Source organism: Drosophila pseudoobscura, chromosome X (genome assembly GCF_009870125.1).
Source record: "Drosophila pseudoobscura strain MV-25-SWS-2005 chromosome X, UCI_Dpse_MV25, whole genome shotgun sequence".
NCBI lineage: Eukaryota > Metazoa > Arthropoda > Insecta > Diptera > Drosophilidae > Drosophila > Drosophila pseudoobscura.
Window position 1 is genome coordinate 22,527,034 of NC_046683.1, and position 12,041 is coordinate 22,539,074.

At 45.4% G+C, this 12,041-nt stretch overlaps 2 protein-coding genes and 1 pseudogene across 3 annotated transcripts; 2 read left to right on the forward strand and 1 right to left on the reverse strand.

Moving 5' to 3' along the window:
• Positions 1-970: 970 nt before the first annotated feature.
• LOC6904089 (heat shock protein 27-like) lies at positions 971-1,990 on the forward strand. Its single transcript, XM_002136394.3, has one exon. It carries the CDS (start codon positions 986-988, stop codon positions 1,661-1,663), a length of 678 nt encoding a protein of 225 aa, XP_002136430.3. The 5' UTR covers positions 971-985; the 3' UTR covers positions 1,664-1,990.
• A 287-nt stretch (positions 1,991-2,277) lies between these two features.
• Positions 2,278-7,007, reverse strand: LOC6899791 (uncharacterized; annotated as a pseudogene).
• Positions 7,008-8,651: 1,644 nt separating this feature from the next.
• On the forward strand, positions 8,652-9,737 carry LOC117183193 (S-phase kinase-associated protein 1-like). 2 transcript variants are annotated; one of them, XM_033381834.1, is made up of 2 exons: positions 8,652-8,805; positions 9,053-9,737. In XM_033381834.1, the coding sequence occupies exon 2, from the start codon at positions 9,069-9,071 to the stop codon at positions 9,555-9,557; it is 489 nt and encodes a 162-aa protein (XP_033237725.1). In that variant the 5' UTR covers positions 8,652-8,805; positions 9,053-9,068; the 3' UTR covers positions 9,558-9,737. The 2 variants fall into 2 exon arrangements, with proteins under 2 accessions (XP_033237725.1, XP_033237724.1); XM_033381833.1 differs by lacking the exon at positions 8,652-8,805 and adding an exon at positions 8,956-8,978 and having other exon boundaries at positions 9,053-9,720.
• The last annotated feature ends 2,304 nt before the right edge of the window (positions 9,738-12,041 follow it).

A 12,041-nucleotide genomic window follows, 5' to 3' on the forward strand; every position in this document is an offset into this window, starting at 1 on the left:
ACGGCTACACCTGAAAAGGAGGTGGTAAAAAGGTCAAAAAGGCACTCACAGATGAGATAGCGAGTTTCGTCTACGGCTTACGGGCTTATTCCTTAGACCAACTACGGGATGAATGCGTGGAAATAGAGGCACACCTGAAGATGAAAGCTAGATCTTCGTGGCGAGGAGCACCCAAAGCCACCAGCTATGGCCGCGGGGTGATTAGCAATGAAGAGGCAGAGGTCATTAAGAAAGCGCAAGTGACACGGCGTGTTCCGTAAAAGTTGATTTGCTGGAACTGCGGGCAGACCAATCATGGCTTTAGAGACTGTATGGCATCGGAGAGGCGAATTTTTTGCTACCGGTGTGGATAGCCCGATGTATATTGCCCGACCTGCCAGAATTGCGCGGGAAACGCGAAGAGGAGTGCAATCCAAGCAGGCGAATGACACTCACAGAGGGGGCCTGCGCAGAGAAAGTAGAAGAGAATAAAAATGAATTAGATAGACGTTATTTGCATGCTAGATTAAATAACTTATCATATGAAGAGCGGTTAAGAAATTATTTAGAAACCCGAAATATAATATTTTCTGAACTACGAGTGGATGGTATGCGAGCACTGTCAGTGCGGGTGAAAAAGGCGAGATTCCGGATTAAGCAAATGCGAACTATGAGGAGGTAGGTGATTGCTTCAGTAAAAAGCTGTTGCAAAAAAGACCCGAGAGTTTTCGCAGTAATCTCTATAATGGGAGAGTCCATGAGAGGCCTTTTGGATTCAGGCGCTACACACAGCATGCTAGGGCGAAATGGTCAGGAATTCCTGGAGCGCGAGAGAGAACGAGAAAACAGCTTGTTGCTTGCGCCAGTGTGCGTGAGCAGAGCGTCGGTATAAAAACCCGACGTCAAGGGCGACCAGTTAACAGATGCATTTCAAATCATGTAAAAGCATAAACGCGAGAGAATTTTTTTTGTCCATACAAAGAGTTTTGTGAAAAGAAGTATAAAAATGTCGCCTGTTCCACTATTGAGCCAGGCCCGCGAGCTCGACCATGACTACCGCAGCGCCTACAACGAGTGGGATCATTTCCTGGAGGATGACTTTGGCTTCGGGGTCCACGCCCACGATGTGTTCCAGCGTCCACGTCTGATGTTGCCTCACCACGGCTCCACCCTGGGGCGCCGCCGCTTCCTGCCGTACGAGCGCAGCCACCACCATGGACATCCCCATCAGTTGGTAACCCGACGTCAGTCTGGCGGAGGCCAGAACTCGCTGATACCGGCCATCGGCAAGGATGGCTTCCAGGTCTGCATGGACGTGTCGCAGTTCAAGCCCAACGAGCTGACTGTGAAAGTGGTGGACAAGACCGTCGTGGTCGAGGGAAAGCACGAGGAGCGCGAGGACGGGCACGGCATGATTCAGCGCCACTTTGTGCGCAAGTACACGCTGCCAAAGGACTTTGATCCCAACGAGGTCGTGTCCACTGTCTCCTCGGACGGCGTGCTCACCTTGAAGGCGCCCCCGCCGCCCAGCAAGGAGCAGCCCAAGCAGGAGCGCATCGTTCAGATCCAACAAAACGGTCCTGCGCACTTGAGCGTCAAGGCCCCCAAGGGGGCCGCAGCTGCAGCCGCCGCCGATGGCAAGACCGAAAATGGCGGCGGTGAGAAGATGGAGACGGGCAAGTAGACGGAGCGGAGCGGAGAGGAGAGGAGGTTTCGCTGGCGAAAGCGGAGTGTTGCAGCACTGCTCGGAGAGTGCAAGACTAAAAGGATGCCGTTAGACCATCTCATACACAAACAGACACGAACATCGTACTTCACGCCCCAACACACACAAATACACATGAAAGGCACACTTGTCATCACATTTTAGAGTTAAGCGATTTTAAAATCCCATTAAGTAATAAACGATTTGTATTAGTCGCTATAATTAGGCTACGAATATACATATGTATCTATGATAACTGGAGATTTGCATTCTCGCTTTGATATTATACTTTTTTTTGTAACAGAACAGCCGCAACACTCGGAGAGAATTTTGCATTTATTTTGTGAGTAATCAATCGAATAAAATATAAATAAAAGAATTCCCAGCTGTGTAGTATAATATTCATTGCCATCTCTTTCGCTCTGCCATATCAACGCGTCGGTTGATTTGAGTGCACATGCAGAGCTGTCTGGCTATTGTTCATCTTTTGACTGGATCTGGATCACTCTCCGCAACAAAACACAATTTGCCTTATGGATAATATAATGATTTGCACATATTTATTTAAATATTTAGTACCAAACAAAAAAATGTAGTTGTCCCTTTTTGTTTATTGGTTTCTATGCTCGTAACTCGCAGCGATCATAAGTATGTACTGTAATGCTATATAGTCTATATCTAAAACGGCTTTCATTCATATCTTTCAGCGAGAGTGTGGAGCGGAAGAGAGAGAGAGAGAGAGAGAGGAGAGTGTAGTAGACAGGCAGGCGGTCACTCTCTCTCTCACATGGCTCCGAAGAGCTGTCGCATTTTTAACCGCGAAAAAGCTTTTAGTTGTCATGTTGCTGTTGTTTTAGTTGTTGTTGTTAAGTAAAAATGTTGCTACTTCTGCAGGTTGTAGCTGTAGTTGTAGTTGTTCTTTTTGTCAATATATATACATATATGTATGCTTGCATTTATGTAAGTATGTATGTATGTATGTATGTATGTAAGGATGTATGTACGTTTGCATTTAATGTATGTATGTATATTCAATGACGCTTAATCATAGATCAATTTTTAAAATTTCATTTGACTTAGAAGTTAAGAAACAAAGTACACATTTCACATCATCAGACCATGACGATCCTTCGATCCATCGATCCTTTCTCCATCATTCCATCTCGTACTAAATATTACGTTCGTTTGTTGGTTTTTGTGGATTTTTTGGCTTTGGACAGCGGGCTGTGGAACTCAAGTGAAATGTCTGGTGGATGTGGATGTTGGATGTGTTTTTGGGCTTGTGGATCACGAATACAGAGACAAAGCAGCGACTAAAACTAGTTATATATTCCACACATTCTTATGTTCTCTTTGTTCCAAATGAAGAACAAATTCCACACCTGCGCTTATCGTATCGTACAGTATTATCTTCCTTTAAGTGGTTTCCTTTGCAGTCTCAAATTGTTGATGGGGTTTGCTATAATATGTAAAACAAGGAGAAGAACAACTAAGTGGATCCTTCGCTTGGCAGGAGTCGTTAAAGCAGGGCTTGTGCGGTATAAAAAACATGTCCATCTCCATATGTGGTTATCTTGTGTGCAAATGGATCGTTGGTCGGCTTCGACCAGCGATGAATACTTGAAAACAAAGGGGCTCCGGTGTGCGGGGAGGGTAGGGTATCGGGTAATAGAGAGCTCTTAGAGGGGGGGCTTCAATCACTTTTTGATAAGACTCTCGCAGCTGCTGCTGAGATTTGGCAACGACTTGAAAAAGAGGCGCGACCGATCCATCTGGGCATCGGCGGCACTGTGTCCCTTGCACCTCCCCTCCGGTCCAGCGCAGGCCCCGTTCACGCCTCTGTCGAAGGAGCGGTGCATGACCAGAGTGGGCTGCGGATGCTGGCTGGCGTAGGCAGCTGGCGGCGAGAGGGGCGACGTAGGCAGGTCAATGTCCAGCACGGTGTCCGCCGTACTAGCTTTTAGCTTAGGGTCTGAGTAGCGGCGCAGCTCCTCTTTCACTTCGCCCTTGCCCAGACAATCGGCGGCACAGCAGCCGATGGGCTGGTCCGATCCCAGAATGCTCGAGTGGCGGTAGTCTATCTTTGGCGGCGTGCTGTAGTCGTACGGGTGCACAGCGGTGTCCAGGCTCACGCTCGGGTCGTTCAACATATCACGGTTCTCCAGAAAAATGGACGAGTTTGAGTAGCGCTTCGTCTGGTGCGGCTTGTATACGAAACCGCCCAGCCCATTGGCCACGGCATGCGACAACCCCGAGCTGGTCGAGGGCGCCTTCTGTTCCCCGCTGCCGGCAACAGAGAACAGTACACATTATCACCCACTCTTTTGACAATTGAGGAGGAGGAGCCACTCACCACTGAAGCTGCTGAGCTGGAGGGCGTGCTCGCGGCCCGTGTCTGTGGAGATGCCGCTGGCACTGAGATCCTGCCGCGAGCCCGCACACAGATCCGTGGCCGAGCCGCGACTCGAGCCCTCCGAGTGCTCCAGCACGTTGTGTATGGAGTCGTGAAAGGGGGTCATGCTTCCCGATCCCTGGGGACAGGGCCTGAACGAGGAGATCTGCGACACCACATCGTCCAGCGCCCAGTCGCGATCGTAGTTATGATGCGACTGCGAGCACTCAATGTTGGCGGCCACCGCCACCTGACCCAAGGGCTGTCCCGGTAGCTGCTGGCGCTGTCCGAGTGCGTCTTCGGTTTGAGTGCAAGCGCTGCTGCTGCTGTGAGGCACCTCCAGCTCTGCAGCCAACTGCAGCATGTGGTGCGGCGAGGCATTCAGCAGCCGCTGTTGCTGCTGCATCTGTTGTTGGTGCAGACCGCCCGTACCCGCTCCGTTCTCCAGTGCCGAACAGCTCGAGTCGTGCGTGGCATGGGCTGCAGCCACGCCAGTGGCATTGATCTCCACCGCTCCACTGGATGTCCCTCCGTGCGCAAGGGGCTCACTGAAGTGCTGATGGTGGCGGGTGGCCACTGGGGAGGGCGGTGCCAGCGGATGGATCTTCTCCGGCGCATTCTGAATCAGCAGGATTCTGTGGAAGGATAGAAAAAAGGTTGAATGAGTGGTTGGAAAATCAAGCGCTGTGGATCCCCGGGAGGGATACCAAAATCTTATAAGTTATATAATATTCAAATTTTTAACTTTTAACAAATTGCAATATCTCTGCCAGTATTTTAACCATCTTTGAATACGTTTCAAATAAAAAACGTGGGGTAACGTTGCTCTTATTTTATACCTGGTATTTATGGGAGCTTATGATTTATTTAACCTATGCAATATATGTATTTTATACGTTATTATAAGTCAGCGCCTGATTTGGTATAGCAGCCGATGAATGCCGCATGCTTTCTCTCTCTCTCTCTCTGTCTTTATACGTATCGCTCCACTCCGCCAGAGGGCGCACACTGCACGAGAAAGCTCGTATGAAATAGAGAGAGAGGGAGAGATAAATCGCGTGGAAAAGGTAGAAAAGGTCACTGCAAATTAATTTGCTCATTCTATAACGATACAATCTGATTCAGCAATCTGCTAGATATGCTCATTCTCTATATAATATATAATATCTCTATAATTCTTAAAGTTGTAGTTGCCACAGATGTGGCGAAATTTGGAAAAACACCTGTAGCCGTGTGATATCAATGAAGTCTGGATTGCTCTAGCAATTAGTCTCTGAGATCTAGGCGCTCATCAACACGGCCGCACAGACAGACCCCTGTCGACTCGGCCATTTAGGCTGATCAAGAATAGATATACATATATACTTTATGGGGTCGCAAACGCGACCCCCACAAAACTAATACATCCCTAAACTCTTCGAGTACCGGGAAATGGGAAATACAGAATAAGTTATTCTCTATGGAGGGGTTGGCATTTCGACAGCTTAAATAAACTTAAAAACAAAACCTAAACGTGTCTTTTATCGTATGGGTGATTAAGGAATAGACACAGTTACCTTTTTTCGGTTATTTTGCGACTGCAGCAAGTGCAAGTTATCAACGATTCTTAAATAAATTGTGGCCCAAAGAGCAGCCTTAGAGAGCTTTTGGAGAGCCCTTCCAATTGTTAACATTGAGATCTCTCGGTTGCTAGTGATCTGTGATGCTGACCTGTTGCGTGCCTTCCAGCGGTGGCAGAGATGCAGATATGCCTTGCACTGGATGTACATGAAGACGATGCCGCCGGTGAGTCCCACCGTGACTACGGCCAGCTTTGTCCAGAAGGGCCAATCTATAACGAGCACAGAGAGAACGGGTAATTAGATGCCATAAGCAGTTTTCAGTAATGACAGCCCAGCGGTTCAGCTCGGTTCGGTTCACTGGGGCCTAGACAATTAGACAATTATAGATATTCTGTGCACCTATCTGACCCGCATGAACCTGGAGCTGGTACTGGGCGCTGGAGCTGGAGCCGGAGCTGAATCTGAAGCTCTGGCAACTAATTGCGAACGAAGTGTACCTATGAGACCACGTTGCACGTCGTCTGCAGCCCGCTCGATGAGCACACACAGCGACCAGATGACGCACAGGGCGGCCGCGCAATGGAACAGCACCGAGCAGCAGAGGCGCCGACGCTCAATGCCGGAGATGTCAAGGCTGCGCCACTGCAATGGAGACGAGCCCAACCGCAATGGGGACACACATACATCAGCATCAGCATCCAAGTAGAAGTCCAAGTCCAATCGATGCAACAGCAGAAGCCAAAACAATGCCAAGACGAAAGCAAATAAATAAATAAATTAGATGCGGATTGAAATGGAAACAAGAGCCGGAGACTTACCTCGTTGAAGGGTTTGATCTTGGTGTGCATGATGAAGGGGAACTTGCACAGCTCGCAGGAGTTCGTCTCGGAGGCAGTGAGCCATTGCTGCATTGGTGTACGTACTTGAGACTGCCGGAGCAGTAGCAGGGCGTTACAGTCATTACTGACCACGCCAGTCTCAAATGGCTCATGACCATGAAAAACCTGGATGGTCGCTTGGCTCGGTGGTCCCTCCAACTACAGTCCATCGATTTCGCCATAGAACACCGGAAAGGAATGGACAATGAATGGGCAGATACATTGTCGCGCAGTATTGAAGAGGTCGAAGTGGATCCGAGTGGTATCCTGGGTTTCGAAACGGTGGAGTTTGAATCTGAGGACTATCAGGAGTTACAAAATACAATCACAGAGAACCAAGAACGCTTACCCGACCTCCATATTGTTGATGGCATGATATTTAAGCGCATGCGGTTTCAACGATTTGACGTTCAACTGGAGGGATCCGTCTGGAAAAACTGTACATTGATTTCTTGGGCAAATATCCGAGATCAAAGAACGGGCTGAGGTCAATATTTATAGTAGTTGACCAGTTCTCGAAGTTCGCGTTCTTGAAGACCATGACCAAGGCCACAGCAAAGGAAGTTGTGAGGTTCTTCGTCCACGAAGTATTTTACAAGTTTGGAGACGGACAATGGGGGTTACTCATATGAGGACGCCGGTTTATTCTCCGCAGAGTAACGCAGCCGAACGCGTGAATCGCACAGTTCTCAACGCGAGTCGGGCGTATATGGATGACGACCACCGGGACTGGGATGCGCATCTGCCGGAGATAGAACTGGCCATTAGGAACTCGGTTCACGAGGCGACGGGCGTAACGCCATTCTTCGCAGTCTTCGGGCAGCAAATGTACTTACATGGGTCATGCTACAAGCTGGCAAAACGACTGCGGTCACTCGGCGAGCAGGACATATCGCTGCTGGAGAGTCAGGACAAGCGACAAATCATCCAAGAGAGGATTCGCGCTAGTCTTCATCAGGCATACGAGCGTAGTGGTGTACGGTATAAGCAGCGAGATCGGGTGTTCTACGCGAGGCCGGGACAAGGGGTATTCCGCCGAAATTTCGTCCTTAGTGACTTTGGCAAATGCTTTAGTGCCAAGTTCGCGCGCAAGTGAAGACATTAGGAGAGAACGCGTATGCTCTGGAGGACCTTAACAGCCGTCCCATAGAAGTATACCACGCCAAAGTCCCAAGACTGTAGTGAGATGTGGGTGTGGCCTCCGTTGGGCGCGGCAGAAAAATGTAAGGCACGCCGGCATGTGCTCTAGAGTGTTCCTGAATCCGGTGGTCATGCCCACGCGTATTTTGTCCCTCCAATGACTGACGACATACTCGTGGTGGTGTTCCAGCCCCACCTGAACGATATAGTTTTAAAAAATGGTTTAAGTAATGGCTTAAAATCAATTTACAAAAGGAGTTCGGTCTCGGACGGAGATTTCTTTTCCGCGTTCTAAATTTCAGCAATATTCCGAATCAGTTTGATCAGTAGGGATAGGGATGACAGAAGCAACGATACCTAATCTAGGTATATCGACCAAGGGGTTCTGTCACTAACCATACAGTATATATATATATATACTGTATGGTTATGGTTCTGTGTCCCTTTAACGATAGTTTTAGCTCATCAGAGCCATCACTAATTGTAGCCGTTTCTCCGAATTACCAAAAGAGTGTAACCACAAAACATCAGATACTCTATTCTGTTCGGATCAGTATGGCCGTTCACAGTACTTTTTGGTATATTTTGAAGTCGATAGTTAGATTTATGATATATTGGTATATTTAATCCATTTTATGGTATATATTAGTATATTTGATCGATTTTTTTTTGCAATAATTCCAGTCAGGGTAACCGTTTATGGTATTTTTTAGGTCTAAATTGAACCGACGGTATATTTACGGTATATCGGTATATAATGGAATATTTAGTTAATTTCATCAATCTATTAGATTTAATTTTTAAAGGTATATAGAAATACAATAAAAGCAACTTTTAAGAATAAGCCAGTCAAGTATTCAATTGATTCCCTGATCGGATACAATTATGTTGGCATGGCTAAATGTTCTATATAGCTAGTAATATTCCACGGAATATTAAAAACGACGAACATGTAAAACAGAACTTGAATTTGTCTATAAATTTACAGTGTTTAAATGAGATGGTATATTTTGGTATATTTAACGATAAATCCGCGGTAACACTGATTCCAGTCATTTATCTGCGACGCTTCTAAAAACTGAAAATTTTGCCTGCAAAAAGTCTTTAACACCTTCTCTTGCAGCATTTAACTAAAGAAAATACGTAAAGGTAAGCTTTCAACCAATAAAAAGGATAAAAAACCGAAATATCAGCACTTTAAAACGCTTGTGTAGAGTGAAAAAATATGCACATATAGGAGCACTCGTAAATGTACATATGTGTGGCTTTCTACTTATATGCATTTCATCGACGCGTACCTGCATATGTGTGGATTCTTGCGTGTGCGTGTTTTTCTAGAAAATGTGTTTTGTTTTTTCTATATGCATATATTTCCCACGTTTTTTCCTATTTCTAGGGAGAAAATATCCAAAATGCCCAATATTAAACTGCAGTCCTCGGACGAGGAAATCTTCGATACCGACATCCAGATCGCGAAGTGCTCTGGAACTATCAAGACAATGCTTGAGGATTGTGGAATGGAGGATGATGAGAATGCTATTGTCCCTCTGCCGAATGTAAATTCTACCATTTTGCGTAAAGTTCTGACCTGGGCCCACTACCATAAGGATGATCCTCAGCCCACTGAAGATGACGAGAGCAAGGAAAAGCGCACCGACGACATCATCTCGTGGGACGCCGATTTCCTCAAAGTAGACCAGGGCACACTCTTCGAGCTAATCCTGGCCGCCAATTATCTAGATATCAAGGGTTTGCTCGAGCTGACTTGCAAGACCGTGGCAAACATGATTAAGGGAAAGACTCCAGAGGAGATACGTAAGACTTTTAACATTAAGAAGGACTTCACTCCCGCCGAAGAGGAGCAGGTGCGCAAGGAGAATGAGTGGTGCGAGGAGAAGTGAGAAGGCGTAAAGGGGAAGCGGTTGACCATCAAGCCGCCTCCAGCTGCTGGCTGATTACACAATAATTTAATAATAAATTAATAAAATATGCGAAATGTATATGTACCCTATGCGTACCCTATGTACCCTATGCGTAAGAAAAATAGCTTCACATGAATAAATTTAACCAATCTAAAAAAATTTCTGTGTTTTATCGTAGTCCAGTGCTAGTGTCCCTCGAAAACTTAGTGCGTCGTGGGCACTGCCATCGCAGTATGGGACTTGGCTGCACTTGTCTTACCAGAAGCCCTGATGAATGTCGTTTTCAGACACTATGCTCAAAGATTATAGGGGTATATTAGTTTTGTGGTGGAAATGGATTTGTGTAACACCCAAAAAGGGAGCGTTTCCGACCCCATAAAGTATATATATATTTTTTATCAGTATCAATATCAATATAACTTTATCTGGTCATGTCCTTATCAATGGCTTATGCCACGCGAGTTACAAGTCCCAGTGAGGGGGTAGTTGTCCTTACTACAGGTGCTGGAAACTGATGAAGGGGAGAAGGGGTTCCCTTAAATGATGAATGCCGATTTGAAGGTAAAAGGGAAGCGGTTGACCATCAAGCCGCCTTCAGTTGCTGGCTGATTACACAATAATTTAATAATTTTCATTTATGTGAATATGGTAAAACGTTTATTGGAGCTTCAAGATATATCTGGAGTGACAAAAGTATTCCGGCTGGGATTCAGGAATTGACTGCTTGGTCAGTGGCGATCACTGACTTATGTAGGCGGCTCTGCTGCTGGTTCTTTGGCGTCGCTGTCGGCATAGCTGCAGCTGGGATTCCTAAGAAAATGCTGATGTTACATTTAAGGTCAGTTTGCTGATTCTTGGCTGGGGTCCTTCCGGTTTACATGGTAGACAATGTTGACTGTGCTGATGCCATATGCTTAGGCGGCATAAACATCGTGCTCGTGCAACTTGAGTTGGATGTTTATGCTGAGTTGAGTCGTGGTGGTTTAGCGGGAGCCATCTCGAGGGGTGCCGGGACGGTAACAACCCACCTGGACCGAAGTGATGGCCAGACGGAGGGTATGGCGGTTGGCACGAACGAAGGTGTTTCCGCTGGGACAAATATTATCTTGGTCCTGTGGGTCCAACAGATGACTATCATTACGGCGGAGGTTGCCATTAGTATATAAATAGCTATCCGGTGGTTTGTGTTTGAGTTTTTTATGCTAATTATTTCGTTTTGTGTGTTTAGGGAGTTTAGATGAAGTTTGTGCAAGTTGATGTCATTTATAGTTGTTAATCCTGATCTCTTCCAGTGTTGGGATTAATAAGGTGTTCTCCTCTGTGTAGTCAACTTCTTGATCATCATATGTTAATCCGTTTATGTGTATTGAGCAATTTTTGAAAGTAATGATAGCCGATCCGTTTATCGTCCTCGGTGTGCTGCGTGATGATGTGATTGTTGTATTTAATGTGTTGAGCATTACGATGTACCGTCGTTCCACTTCTCTGATTGTTTGTTCGGTGCCAATATCTTTAGTGTCGCAGGTGGAAATCTGGTTATTGAATATACCCTCTAAGCATTGTTGATTGATGTTATTTGCTGGTGTCATATTGACTTCGCAGATGTAGGTACGGTGTATTTTGGGACATTTTATTTCGAAGCTTTTTATGTCGTGTAAAATATAGTTAGGTAAGATTAATAACATAGATTTATTTATCGGTAATGGAACAATGTGTAGGAATTTGTAAATATTTTTGTCAAATATTGGAATTTTAATTTTAAAGAATACAGTTTTATTGTTAATTTCTGTTTCTAAGGTCAATAGTCGATGCAGGTGTTCTTCAGAGTTTACAATTATATTTTTTTCTTTCAATATGTCCTGGATAATTTCTGTTTATTTATCGGTAAGTATGAATTTGAATATTATTCCTAATTTGGTTAACAATATGCTTTCGGCTATTTTGTTCACATGATTATACAGGACGTCTATATTGAAGTTAATTCTCGAAATATATTGTAAAAGGTATATTTCGTTGTGTTCGTCATTTAATGTTTTAAAAATATTGTTTTTGTAGTTTCTTATTGGTTATGAATTAGTGGACTGTATAATCGTTTATATCTTGAGCTTATTTATTATTTATTGATTATTTAATATTGGTGGTTATAGTACAATTATATTACAAGAATAGCGGGGGGTTCGATTCTGCGGCGGTACAAACTATGCGTGCGGGCGGCTTCGTCTCGAAGTTTCTACTGCATCAACTCCGCGAAAAGAAGCCGAGCAAAAGGGAATTGAAAGATCACGCGATAAGACTCGACGCGACGGTTTCAATGCAAAACAACGGAACGCGCCATGCGTGTGAGAACATTACAGCTATGTTCTGGACCCGAGTAAACAACAACACAGCTATGCGCGTAAAAATAGTTACTTAGGCGGTGTACTACAATCATGAGCGTGTAAATAGGTTAATCGCAATATACAT

Coding starts and splice junctions, on each gene's coding strand:
- LOC117183193 (XM_033381834.1), top strand. CDS start 9,069: ATGCCCAATATTAAACTGCAGTCCTCGGACGAGGAAATCTTCGATACC.
- LOC6904089 (XM_002136394.3), top strand. CDS start 986: ATGTCGCCTGTTCCACTATTGAGCCAGGCCCGCGAGCTCGACCATGAC.